Source organism: Tamandua tetradactyla, chromosome 9 (assembly GCF_023851605.1).
Source record: "Tamandua tetradactyla isolate mTamTet1 chromosome 9, mTamTet1.pri, whole genome shotgun sequence".
Taxonomy (NCBI): Eukaryota; Metazoa; Chordata; class Mammalia; order Pilosa; family Myrmecophagidae; genus Tamandua; species Tamandua tetradactyla.
Genome location: NC_135335.1, coordinates 92868141 through 92881165, shown reverse-complemented (window position 1 = coordinate 92881165; position 13025 = coordinate 92868141). Strand labels below are relative to the sequence as shown.

The window sequence follows — 13025 nt, the reverse complement described above, 5'->3', positions numbered from 1 at the left end:
GTTTGGTTTACCATGTAGTATGTCTAGAGCAGGGGAGAGGGGACTTCAAATGTACATGATTTTAAGCAAAAGAGAAGGGAAGAGAAACGATAGAATAAGTGTAACTAAAAACATGTTACAGTTAATTATAATAGTAAAAGATTGAAAGAGTAAGTCAACTTTAATTATTATTAAACCAACTCTTGAATTCATGAACATCCTGGGCTTAATGTATTCTCTTTTTAGTATTAGTAGAATATTAATTATTTGTCCTTCTGCCCCAGAAATACTTTGAAAGTAATGAGTCAAACTGGATAGATTTTAAATAAGTACATATTTTAAAAGTGAGGGAGAGGGTAGGTCAATGGTGGCTCAGCAGGCAGAGTTCTCACCTGCCATGCCAGAGACCAGAGTTCAATTCCTAGTGTCTGTCCATGCAAAAAAAAAAAAAAAAAAAAACCAGTGAGGGAGAAAAGGCTTAGCAAAATACATTTTCAATATATCTTTCTTGCTCTTTCTTTTTGGCCATTTATCCTTGTTCCCAACTCCTTCCCCTGGCAGATCTGTTCCAATTTTCTTATATAATACAACTGTTTAATATTTTTACATACCTTTTCTATCTGCGAGAAGTCATTTATAAGTTTGTCGAGGTTCACACTACTAATCTTTTTCATACCTCCTTGACTGCTTTGATCCATGCCTCTGGAAAATCAACATTTAAAAGAAAAAATCACAGTGACTGTAAAAAGAAATCAGTGCCATTCTGGATCTGAGGGAATAAATAAAGCATATAAGCATTGCAATGATTGTATGTCTTTCATGCTCTGTCTAGGGGCACAATGTTTCTCAACTTATAGACAGCATATAATGGGATCATGTTGCTGTTTTTAATCTATTCTGCCAATCTGTCACTTTTAATTAGAGTCTGACTTTACTATTAAGGTAGGGTTTACATCTCCATTTTTTTACTGGCTTTCTCTATGTTATATACCTCTTTGTTTTTATTCCTCTATTACTTCATTAGTGCCTTCTTTTGCATTAAATATTTTCTAGTATACCATTTAAACTATCATATCATTTCTTTAACTACATATTTTTAAATTATTTTCCTAGTGGTTGCCCTAGGGATAATGATTCACATTTTTAACTTATAATAATCTCGTTCAAATAAATATCAATTTAATTTCAATAGAATACAACAACATTGTTTCTATAAAGCTTGGTTCCCTTTTCCCTCATTTTTGTGATGATTTTCATATAAATTATATCTTTATACATCATATGACAATAGCTTTATAATTATTGCTTTGTGTGGTCACCTTTTAAATTAAGCAAGAGAAAAAAGGATTAAAAACAAAAAAAATCATTTATTCTAGCTTTTATATTTACTACGTAGTTACCGTTACTGATACTCTTTATTTCTTCATGTGGATTCAAGCTACTGACCTTTCATTCCAGTCTGAAAGACTCCTTTTAGTATTTCTTGCAGGGCAAATTCTCTGCTTGTGTTTATCTGTTAATATCTTAATTTCTCCTCACGTGTGAAGGATAGTTTTTCTAGATACAGAATTCTTGGTTGACAGTCTTTTTCTTTCAGCCTCCCAGTACGTACTGGCCCCATGGTATCTGATGAGAAATCATCCTTTTGAGAATCCCTTGTATGTGATGGGTTGCTTCTTGTTGCTTTAAGATTCTCTTTTTGTCTATGGCTTTCAAGAAAATGGCTTTCTTTGAATACATCCTACTTGGGGTTTGTTTTGAGATTCTTGGATGTGTAGATTAATAGTTTTTATTAAATTTGGGAAGCTTCAGTCATTACTTCTTCAAATATTCTTTCCTCACTTTTTTCTCTCTCCTCTTCTTCTGGGATGCCCATATACATGTGTTTGTATGCTTGATGATGCCCCACAGGTCTCTGAAGTGTTGTTTACTTTTCTTCATTCTTTTTTCCCTTTGTTCCTCCGACTGGATAACAACATTTGAACAATCTTCAAGCTCATTCATTCTTTCTTCTGCTAGCTCACATCTGCTATACAGCACTGTTAGTAAAACTTCCATTAAGTTATTGTATTTTCAACTCCAGACTTTCTTTTTGATTGGGTTTTTTAAAATAACTTTTATCTCTTTATTGATATTATCTATTTGGTGAGACATCATTCTCATACTTATTTAGTTCTCTAGACATGGTGTCCCTTAGTTCTTTGAACCTATATAAAATACTTATTTGTAATATTTGCCTAGTAAGTTCAACATCTGCGATTCCTCAAGGACAGTTTCTATTTGTTGCTTTTTACACCTGTATATGGGCTATACTTCTCTATTTCTTTGCATGTCTCATTTTGGTTGTTGTTGAAAATTTGACATTTGAAAATACAATATGGAGCGGGCAATGATGGCTCAGTAGTGGAGTTTTCGTCTGCCATGCCAGAGACCTGGGTTCGATTTCTGGACCCTGCCCATGCCAAAAAAGAAAAAAAAAATATGGCAATTCTGGAATTCTCCTACCATTCCTCCAACTCTAAAGTTTGCTGCTGCTGCTGTCTGCTTGTTTGGTGACTTTGTCGAATCAATTCTATAAAGCCTACACTCTTTGTTATATTTGACCACTGAAGTCTCTGTTTGGTTAGCTTTAGTGGTTGGTTAATAATTGCGCATATTTTCTTAAATAGCATGACCCAGTAAATCTCCCAGGTTTTGTCAAGAGGATCTGTGTGTGTGTGTTGGGGTATGCTTTTAACATTCTGACAAGCCATCTACAACTCTTCCTTAACCTTCACTTTCTGTTTGTGCAGAGCCAAAGGGTGAGCCAGAATTGAGCGAGTAGGGCCTTTTCAGGTCTTTCTTGGGCATGTGCAGATACTTGTACAGGTAGGTGGCCTTCTAGAGTCTCAGAAATATGTTGAAGTTTTTCAAAGTTCCCTAATGACATCTTATTCACCAGCTTTTTATTTTAAGTATTTTGGTCCACTTCTTGTCTGCTCCAACTATTATAACTACCTTGGGTAGTGGCAATATTAAACAATTGCCATTGTAACACCCTGGGAAATACGCAGTTCATAGTAAGTTGACTCTGAGTCAGATCAAATAAAGACAAGTCTTGTGAATGGGGATGTGCCAGTTTAAAACTGTCATGCACACCAGGAAAGCCATGCTCTTTAATTCTCATCCAATATTGTTGGATGGGATCTTTCTGTTGTTTCCATGGAGATATGACCTCTCCAGTTCTGGGTGGTAACTTTTTATTAGATGGTTTCTATGGAGATGTCTCTCCACCCACTCAAGGTGGGGTTGCTTACTGGAGTTCTTTAAGATGAAACCATTTTGGAAAAATTTCAGTGCTAATAGAGATCACACAGCCAGAGACCTTTGGAGACAGAGAAGGGAAATGCCCCTGGGGAAGCCTTATGAAATGAGGAGAGAAAGCTAGCAGGTGTTACCATGTGCCCTCCCAGCTGAGAAAGAAACCCCAGAAATTGGCCCTTTCTTTGGAGTTGTCTTTCTCTGGATGCCTTAATTTGGACATTTTCATGGCCTTAGAACTGTAAACTTGCAAAGAAACTCCCTTTTAACAAAGTCATTCCATTTCTGGTATATAGCTTTTTAGTTTAGCAGCTTACAAACTAAAATGGGATTTCCAAGGACCCTCCAGAAAGGTCAATTAATGACAGTTCTCTGGGGACGGGACTTTTGGTGAGCTCTAAACCAGTTATGTTCTTTCTAGTTCACACTGATACTGTGATTTTGAGGCTGTTGGCTTTCAATGCCACTGGAGAACTGGGAGAAGAGGAATGGGAAGGGCACATTAAAACACAATAAAGCCTGGGGGCAAAAATGAAATCTGAAGGAAAGATAGACATCTTTCTATCTTTAGATAAAGAAATAAAGACTGAGATGGTACAATCTAGGAACATCTAGAGTGTATAATGATAATGACTAAATGTACAAATTTAAACATGTTTTTGCATGAGGAAGAACACAGAAATGTCAATACTGCAGGGTGTTAAAAATAGATGGTGTGCTGGTTTGAAAGGATGTATGTCCTCTAGAAAAGCCATGTTTTAATCAACATCCCATTTTGTAAAGGCAGAATAATCCCTATTCAATACTGTACGTTTGAAACTGTAATCAGATCATCTCCCTGGAGCTGTGATTTAATCAAGAGTGGTTGTTAAACTGGATTAGATGACAACATGTCTCCACCCATTTGGGTGGGTCTTGATAAGTTTCTGGAGTCCTATAAAAGAGGAAACATTTTGGAGAATTAATAAGATATTCGGAGAGAGCAGAGAATGCTGCAGCACTATGAAGTAGAGAGCCCACAAGCCAGCAATCTTTGGAGATGAAGAAGGAAAACACCTCCCAGGGAGCTTCATGAAACCAGAAGCCAGGAGAGAAAGCTAGCAGATGATGCCATCATGTTTGTCATGTGCACTTCTAGCTGAGAGAGAAGCCCTGACTGTGTTCACCATGTGCGTTCTCACTTGAGAGAGAAACTCTGAACTTCACTGACCTTCTTGAACCAAGGTATCTTTCCCTGGATGGATGGCTTTGATTGGACATTTCTATAGACTTGTTTTAATTGGGACATTTTTTTGGCCTTAGAATTGTAAACTAACAATTTATTAAATTCCCCTTGTTAAAAGTCATTCCATTTCTGGTATATTGCATTCTGGCAAATGGTAAACTAGAACAGATCATAATTAATATTTTAAAACTTTACCTTCTGTGTGAGACTGAAGCAAAAAATGTTTATTTGGTACAAAATTCATATTTTGACTAGCTCATTTCCTAATATAACTTATGTGGACTGCTTAATGGAACACCATAGTACATGGAACCTTGAGTAGGGCATGAGATTTCGTAGGTTTGTCCAGAGTGATGCCCTGATAAATCCCAGAGTGATTTGGACAGTGAATAAAAAAGTATTTGTAAAGTCCCCTTGGGGGAATAGCGAGAAAAGGGGGAAATTCAACTTCCCCAAGTGGAGAATTCTTGATATTCTCACAAGCAGTGGGACAACCAAAGCAATAGGCTGAGCTCCCAATCTTGGGGTTTGTTCAGATGAAACTTAACCCCACAAAGGATAGGCTAAGCCTACTTAAAATTAGGCCTAAGAGTCACCCCCAAGAGAACCTCTTTTGTTGCTCAGATGCGGCCTCTCTCTCTCTCAGCCAACATGACAGGTAAACTCGCTGCCCTCCCTCTCTCTATGTGGACATGACTCCTAGGAGTGTGGCCCTTCCTGGCAACATGGGACAGAAATCATAGAACGAGCTGGGACTCAGGATCAAAGGATTCAGAAAACCTTCTCAACCAAAATGGGGAAGAGTGAAATGAACCAAAATAAAGCGTCAATGGCTGAGAGATTCCAAGCAGAGTCGAGAGGTTATCCTGGAGGGTATTCTTATGCATAATACAAATGTCAACTTTTTAGTTAAGATTTAATGGAGAGGCTGGAGGGAACTGCTTGAAAACGTAGAGCTGTGTTCCGGTAGCCATGTTTCTTGAAGATGATTGTATAATGATATAGCTTTCACAATGTGACTGTGTGATTGTGCAAACCTTGTATCTGATGCTCCTTTTATCCACCTTATCAACAGATGAGTAAAACATATGGATTAAAAATAAATAAATAATAGAGGGAACATATGTTAAAATAAATTTAGTAGATTGAAATGCTAGTGATCAATGAAAGGGAGGGGTAAGGGGTACGGTATATATGAATTTTTTTCTGTTTTCTTTTCATTTCTTTTTCTGAATTGATGCAAATGTTCTAAGAAGTGATCATGATGATGAATATACAACTATATAGTGAGAGACAGAGAGAGAGCGCCCACCCAGCTAGAGACCTTTGGAGATGAAGAAGGAAAATGCTTCTGGGGAAGCTTCATGAAATAAGAAGCCTGGAGAGAAAGATGGGAAACATCCCCGTGTTCACCATGTGCCCTTCTAGTTGAGAGAAAACCGTGAACTTCAGCAGCCTTTTCTGAGTGAAGGTAACCTCTTGTCGGTGCCTTAATTTGGACATTTTTATAGACTTGCTTTAACTGGGATATTTTCATAGCCACAGAACTGTAAATTATTACATTCCCTTTTTAAAAGCCATTCTGTTTCTGGTATATCGCATTCCAACAGCTAGCAAACTAGAACATCCCTTTACCTTGAAAAAAAAATCCATTAGCACTTTAAATACAAAAAGGTTTTACTACAGGGTTTTGTTTCATGACCTGGTTCCCGAACTGAAATGCATTTTAATTTGAGCTTGATTTTCTCACAATATTTTCCTTTAATAAGATCCTTAAAATCCTTGCAGGGCTTTTCCTTATAAAGCCATCATTGGTACTGCACTGGCACTGGCTAAAACAGCCAATTCATTTTTAGGGGTCCTCATGGCCCCCTCCTCCAGTCTCCTAAGTCATGTTTTTTTTAGGGGATACGGTCTTCTCGGCCTGTGTAACAAGGTGACAAACTGGTGACTCAGTGCTTGTCAGATCCTTCAGCGAGAGGCAGCGACGGGTTCGTGACCTTCAGGGCCCAGCCTGAACCATGCCGGCGGATGGGTGACAGCCGGTTCCTTCTTTGCCCTCCTGCCCGCCGCCTGGTGGCCCGAGGCCCCTCGCGGCCCTCACAGTTCCCCGTCTCCCCCACCCGCGCGCCATTAGAGGCCCAACCAAAATGGCGGTGAGGCCGGGAACCGCAAGCGCCAGAGAAGTGGTGGGTCCAAACGTCCTTGGCACCTGGGACCCTGTGAGGAGGTGGGAAGAAAAAAACCAATCAAATGAAAACGTGGGAATGTCAAACCCAACGACAAAGGGTTCATCACGTACCTGCTGTACCTCACGGTCCCCGAGAGTTTCCCGCGTCGCCCGCTCAGGGTGCCGGGTCCTTCCCTCACTGCAGTCTCCTCCCCAGGAAACAGGTTCCCGCAACAACGGGTCCCACCGTCTCCGGGCCCGCCTGTGCCTCGCGCCGGTGCTCCCACCACCAGACCTCCCCAGCGACTTGGCCTTAGCTCCCCCCCTTGTTTTCTTCTTAAACATTTTCTTGTGGCTTCTAGAACGGATTCTGCCACGCAATCATTGTTTCCCCAGCCGAAGAATAAATCACATTGGTTTAGGTTCTGATTAGTAAGTCAGCACCACTGAATAAATAATAATCTATATTTATTCACCTAATTAATAAAATAGGCTCATAAATCTGTTTTAGAGCAGGGACTGTGCTAGGCTATGAGGATAAAATGTGACTATAATACGGTCTGTCTACTCTGGGGTCAGTCAGTTGAAATAGTTTCCCACTCACAAAGTTTTTCTTGGTAGCTTGGTGGTTAAGAGCATGGGCTCCGTGGGTGCTTAAATCACAACACTTTTACTTGGCGGCTAGGTGACCTTGGCCAAGTTAATTATATATGTCTCAACTTCTTTTTCTAAAAAATAGAGATATAATGCCTACATCATAGAACTATTGTGATGTCTAAATTAAATAATGCATTTGAAAGGTGCTTAATGCAACTCCTGGTATAAAGTAAGCATTCAAACATATAATTTTTCGGTGTCATTCAATAATATTAAAGTTTATCCACTCCCAACTTTGCCCCGTTTACATTTTTTATTTTTCAGTAGGGGATAGGAGATTAATTTGTATTTGGTTTTCTCATGAAGTTCAAAATTTCCATATTTTATTATTTGAAAGATAGTATAGCATAGTTTAAAGAGAACCAAACTGAAGTTAGAGGTGTGCAGTGCAAGCATTCTTGCTCGCTGAGCCACCGTGGCCTGCCCGGTGCAGTGTATTTTTAAAATAAGAGATGTGGACTGAATAGGAGACAAAAATGTTAGGATTTCAAATTGATCCTATGCTAAAACTTTGTCCATCAAAAATGTTTTGAAATGTCTTTTATCTCATGTTCTTAATGTATCTCATTAATTTCACAAAATTGATTATTCTTATATATTTCTCTCTCCATACACATATACATGTATATATATGATGCATAGAGGGTGTTTATAAGGATCTGCTACCCAAGTAAGCTTTCCTTGATATTAGTAAAAAGAAATAGATATTATAATGCCCTTTTGAATTCATGGTTCTACCCAATTAGCAAGTATAAAATGCTCCATGTGACTTATATTACAGTAGTTTTGGAAGGAAGCCTATTGGAAAACCCACCTAAAATGGGGTCTTCTCCATAAGGCAGTCACTGAATATATCCATCAGCAGGGTCCTGACCTTTCCCTGCTCTGTTCTCCTACCACACTTTGGCTATTCTGGCCTTCTTGTGGCATGCTAGGGTTGTTTGAATTGATCTCTTATGTCTCCTGTTGAATTAGCAGTTTCTGGGGGAGAAAAATATCTATTCTCTCAATATATATATATTTCTCCATAGTGCCTAGTTTAGATGGAATAAATAGAAATGAAAAAAACAGCAGAAACAATTTGGGAAAATTTAACTTGATTTTTCTAGTTTAGAATAAATTACAAGCTTTTCTTCCAGTTTATGGATGCTACCATTTTTTTTCCCCAAAGAATCCTGGTGGGTTCAAAATGTGTCTGTCAATGAGAAATTATGTTTCCTGTGATTTCAGCTTTAAAAAGGGACTGTCTTTCACACTTGTTTTCACAGATTCATCAAAAACCATCAGATTGAGAAACAGAAAGGAATCATTGAATAGTTGCTCAGGAACTGCCTAGAAAAGCACAGGGGTGGCGGGCCGCGGTGGCTCAGCGGGCAAAGTGCTTGCCTGTTATGCCGGAGGACCTCGGTTCGATTCCCGGCCCCAGCCCATGTAACAAAAACGGAGAAACAGAATACAATAAAACAAGAAAATGTTTAAAAATGTTTCCCTTTCTTCCTTCCTTCCTTCTCTCTGTCTTTCCTTTAAAAAAAAAAAAAAAAAAAAAAAAAAAAAAAAAGCACAGGGGAGAAATAAATTACATTATTATGCTATACTAACGAAAGAAGTATAAAGAAAGCAACATTAGAATCCTTTCAAAAGTATCTTGATTTGGAGGTGAATACATAGGCACCCAGGCAGCTGAAAAATAAATAATTTCTGCTTTTAAGACTCTTAAGATGAGCGGTATGTTGTTTTTTTTTAATGTTTTGAACAACTTTATTTATTAATTCGTTCTAAAATATTTATCAAGTACTTATAATGTACCAGTTACTAAGGATCTAGTCACTGAGGATAACAAGCCATGTAAGATACTCTCCAGGCTTTGAAACTGGACAGGGGCTTGAAAGCAAGTAGATGTCATTGGCAATATTAGAAGCTCACGTCTTTACTTTAATTGCCATTGCCAATTTGTTGTAATGTGCTGTTGCTTCCATATTACAGGAAGTGTTTAGAAGCGGCTTAGCTAATCTATTGTGTGCTCTGTTTCAGCTACATTAATCAAATCACTTCTCCAATTATACCTACCTCTGTTAAGGGCACGTTTTTTGCCTGCGTAATGAAATTTGCCAATTATTGACATTCCAGTTCAATCTTATTTCTATAAATATTTATTTATAAAGAAAAAAATTATATTTATTTATTTATAAATAGAAAAAAACCTGTAAAGATAAAACATAAATTAGAAATGAAGGTAAAGACCAGGGAAAAATACAAACACAAAAATAGAGGACAACAGGTCTGAAAAGTTTTATTTCAGTCACAAATTTGACTTTGAATTTCCTTTTCACCAGAGTAAAAAGGGAGACAAGCTCAATTACTTTTTCTTTGACAAAGTGGGTAAATATGCAAATTTCTTAAATAATTTTATCACATTGTGATTTGTATAGGAGGCACTAGATCATTTAAAAGGCAATATCCTTAACACTGACCTTAGAACAAAGTCAGAAATAATCTTTGCAAGACACTTTCCTGCAAGCATCACTATTGAAAAGGCTAGGGTAAATCAGTAAATGCAATGAAAATAAATCAGGATCCAAGTAATCCCTTGCTACTCAAAGTGTGGTCTCTGGACCAGCAGCATCAGCATCACTTTGGAGCTGGTAAAAATGAAGAATCTCATAATTATCTCATAACTACTAAAGCAGATGCTGCATTTTTTTTTTTTTTTAATTTTTTTTTTTGCATGGGCCGGCACTGGGAAACGAACCCGGGTCTCTGGCATGGCAGATGAGAATTGCTAAGCCACAGTGGTATTTTAACAAGATTCCCATGTGAGCTGATGTTCCAGTTTGAAACTGTTGTGTACCCCAGAAAAGTATTGTTCTTTAATCTTGATTCAATATTGTTGGGTGGGATCTCTTTGTAAATTGCTTCCATGGAGATGTGCTCCACCCCATTGTAAGTGGGACCTTCTGATTAGATGGTTTCCATGGAGATGCCTCTCCAACCATTCAAGGTGGGGTTGCTTACTGGAATCCTTTAATAGGGAACCATTTTGGAAAAAGTTGTGAGTTAACACAGGCAGAAACATTTGGAGATGCAGAAAGAAAAAGTCCTTGAAAAAGCTGTTTGAAACCAGAAACCAAAGGACTAGGAAATGCCAGCCATGTGCCTGGCCAGTTGACAGAGATGTCCTAGACACCATCAGCCTTTCTTGAGTAAAGGTCTCTTTCTCTTGATGCCTTAATTTGGACATTTTCATGGCCTGAGATCTGTAAATATGCAGCTTAATAAATTCCCTTTATAAAAGCCATTTTGTTTCTGGTATATCGCCTTCTGGTAGCTTTAGCAAACCAAAACAAGTTGGGTTAACATTAGTGTTTGAAAAGCTTGATCTTCTAAGCACAAAGCTTTTAGATCCTTTCATTTCCATCCTTTGCCTTTTTAAAGATCATTAGAACTTACATATCTAATTATTCAAGAAATACTTACTATGACTCAACTATTTTCTAAGATCTGTGAATGTTTGGAATAAGAAGACAGACACGATCCCTTACAGCTTAAAAAGGTTTACAGCTCAAAGAGGGAAATAGAAAATAAGCAAGTAGATAACTGATAAATAAAAATTGTAATAAGCATCAAGAAAGAAATACAAAACTATGATATTGATTAAAATAGTGAGAGGGAGTTGCTTTATATATAATGGCCAGGGAAAGTCTCTGAGTGAGCAAGATGAATGCTGAAACCTGGAGGGTACTTGGAAAATTAGCAATGAACTTCAGATAAATTCCAGGGTTGGCCTTCTTACTGGCTACTTATGCTTTCTCTACATGCTTTCCCCTGGTCTTGTCTCTCTGTCTAACTTATTCCCAGGCTTCAATATCTGCTTCTGAACCATATTATCTTAGCATCAACTGCAACTCTTTAATTCTCATTTCTGCTTCTCAGCATTATCCACTGTTATTATATAAAAGACACTCTGAGTACCAGCTCCATGAATCTATGGAACTCTGTTTCATTAGGTTCACATTTATCCTTCCCTATAACTACCTTTGAACTGGTGAGAGGAATTTGGATGTGATTCCAGGATAAAAGCCTACATCATGGAACATTTTGGCTACTTTTCTTGAAACGGTCCTCCTTAGAGATGTAAATGATAATCATGGAACAGGCTTCTGTTTAGACTTGGATCATACTGCTAACTAGGCAGAGTTTATATTTTTGCTTGGAGATAGGGAGTACAGATATGCTATTTAAGCTATTAAGATGAGACTCAAATACTTTAGACAATGAGTATATGGTAAGGGTGATATCCAGAAAGGATTCAGATAAAAATTAAAAACCCCCAAAAGCACAAACAACAAGAAAATAATAAATGGGACTGTATCAGAATTAAAAATATTTGTGCCTCAAATGACTTTAATCATGAAAATAATGTGAAAACTTACACAATAGGAGAAAAATATTTGGAAACCACATATCCAGAATATGTATCAATATATATAGGTCCAATATCCAGAATATTTGAAGAAATCCTCAACTTAACAACAAAAAGATAAACAACTCAATTTTAAAAAGTGGTAAAAAAAGGCTTGAATAAACAACTCTCCAAAGAAGATGTACCAAAAAACTGGCTGAAAAGCGCAGGAAAAGTTGCTCAACATCAATAACCATCAGGAAAATGCAAATCAAACCTTCAATGACATACTATTTCATACCTACTAGAATGGCTACTATTTAAGAAAATGGAAAATTACAAGCATTGGAGAAAATGTGGAGAAGTAGGAACATTAATTCATTGCCTATATGTGACAGTTTGTAGGTTCCTCAGGAGCTATTACCACATGACTCAGCAATTCCACTACTAGGTAAGATACCTGAAAGAATTGAAACAGGAACTTGAACAGATATTTGCACACTGATGTTCACAGTGGCATTATTCACAGTTGCCAAAAGATGGAAGCAACTGAAATGCCCATCGACGGATGAATGGATAAACACAATGTGACATATGCATACAATGGAACTCACCTGTAAAAAGTAATGTAGTTCTGATACACATGACAACATGGATGAAACTTGTAGACATCATGTTGAATTAAATAGGCCAGACACAAAAGGACAAATATTGTATGATTTCACTGATAGGAAATAATTAGAATAAATAAACGAATAGAATCAAAATCTAGGATACAGCTTACCAGGGGATGAGGTGGGGATAGGGAATAGGAAGTTAGGGCTTGAAATGTACAGGGATGCTGTTTGAAATGATGGAAAAGTTTTGGTAGTGGCTGGTGGTGATGGTAGCACAGCATTGTGAATATAATTAAGAGCACTGAACTACATATCTGAATGTGGTTAAAAGGAGAAATGTAGGTTGTATATAGGTGTTCTAGTTTGCTGGCTGCTGGAATGCAATATACCAGAAACAGAATGGCTTTTCAAAAAGGGACTTTAATAAATTGCTAGTTTACAGTTCTAAGACCGAGAAAATGTCCCAATTAAAACAAGTCTTTAGAAATGTCCAATCTAAGGCATCCAGGGAAAGATACCTTGGTTCAAGAAGGCCCATGACGTTCAATGTTTCTCTCTCACGTGGAACGGCACGTGGTGAACACAGAGTGTCTCTCTCATCTGGAAGGGCACATGGCAAGCACAGCGTCATCTGCTAGCTTCTTCTCCTGGCTTCTTGTTTCATGAAGCTCCCCGGGA

The 13025-nt window shown here is 37.7% G+C and overlaps 1 protein-coding gene across 1 annotated transcript in view; it reads right to left on the bottom strand.

Moving 5' to 3' along the window:
• CCDC152 (coiled-coil domain containing 152) overlaps nt 1-7105 on the bottom strand; it is a 63521-nt gene extending 56416 nt beyond the window's left edge. The window contains exons 1-2 of the mRNA XM_077117084.1: nt 6807-7105; nt 591-681 (exon numbers count right to left, since the gene is read on the bottom strand). Of these exons, the coding sequence (XP_076973199.1) occupies nt 591-677 (87 nt within the window). The 5' untranslated portion in view covers nt 678-681; nt 6807-7105. The remainder of the gene's footprint in view (nt 1-590; nt 682-6806) is intronic.
• Between the last annotated feature and the right edge of the window lie 5920 nt (nt 7106-13025).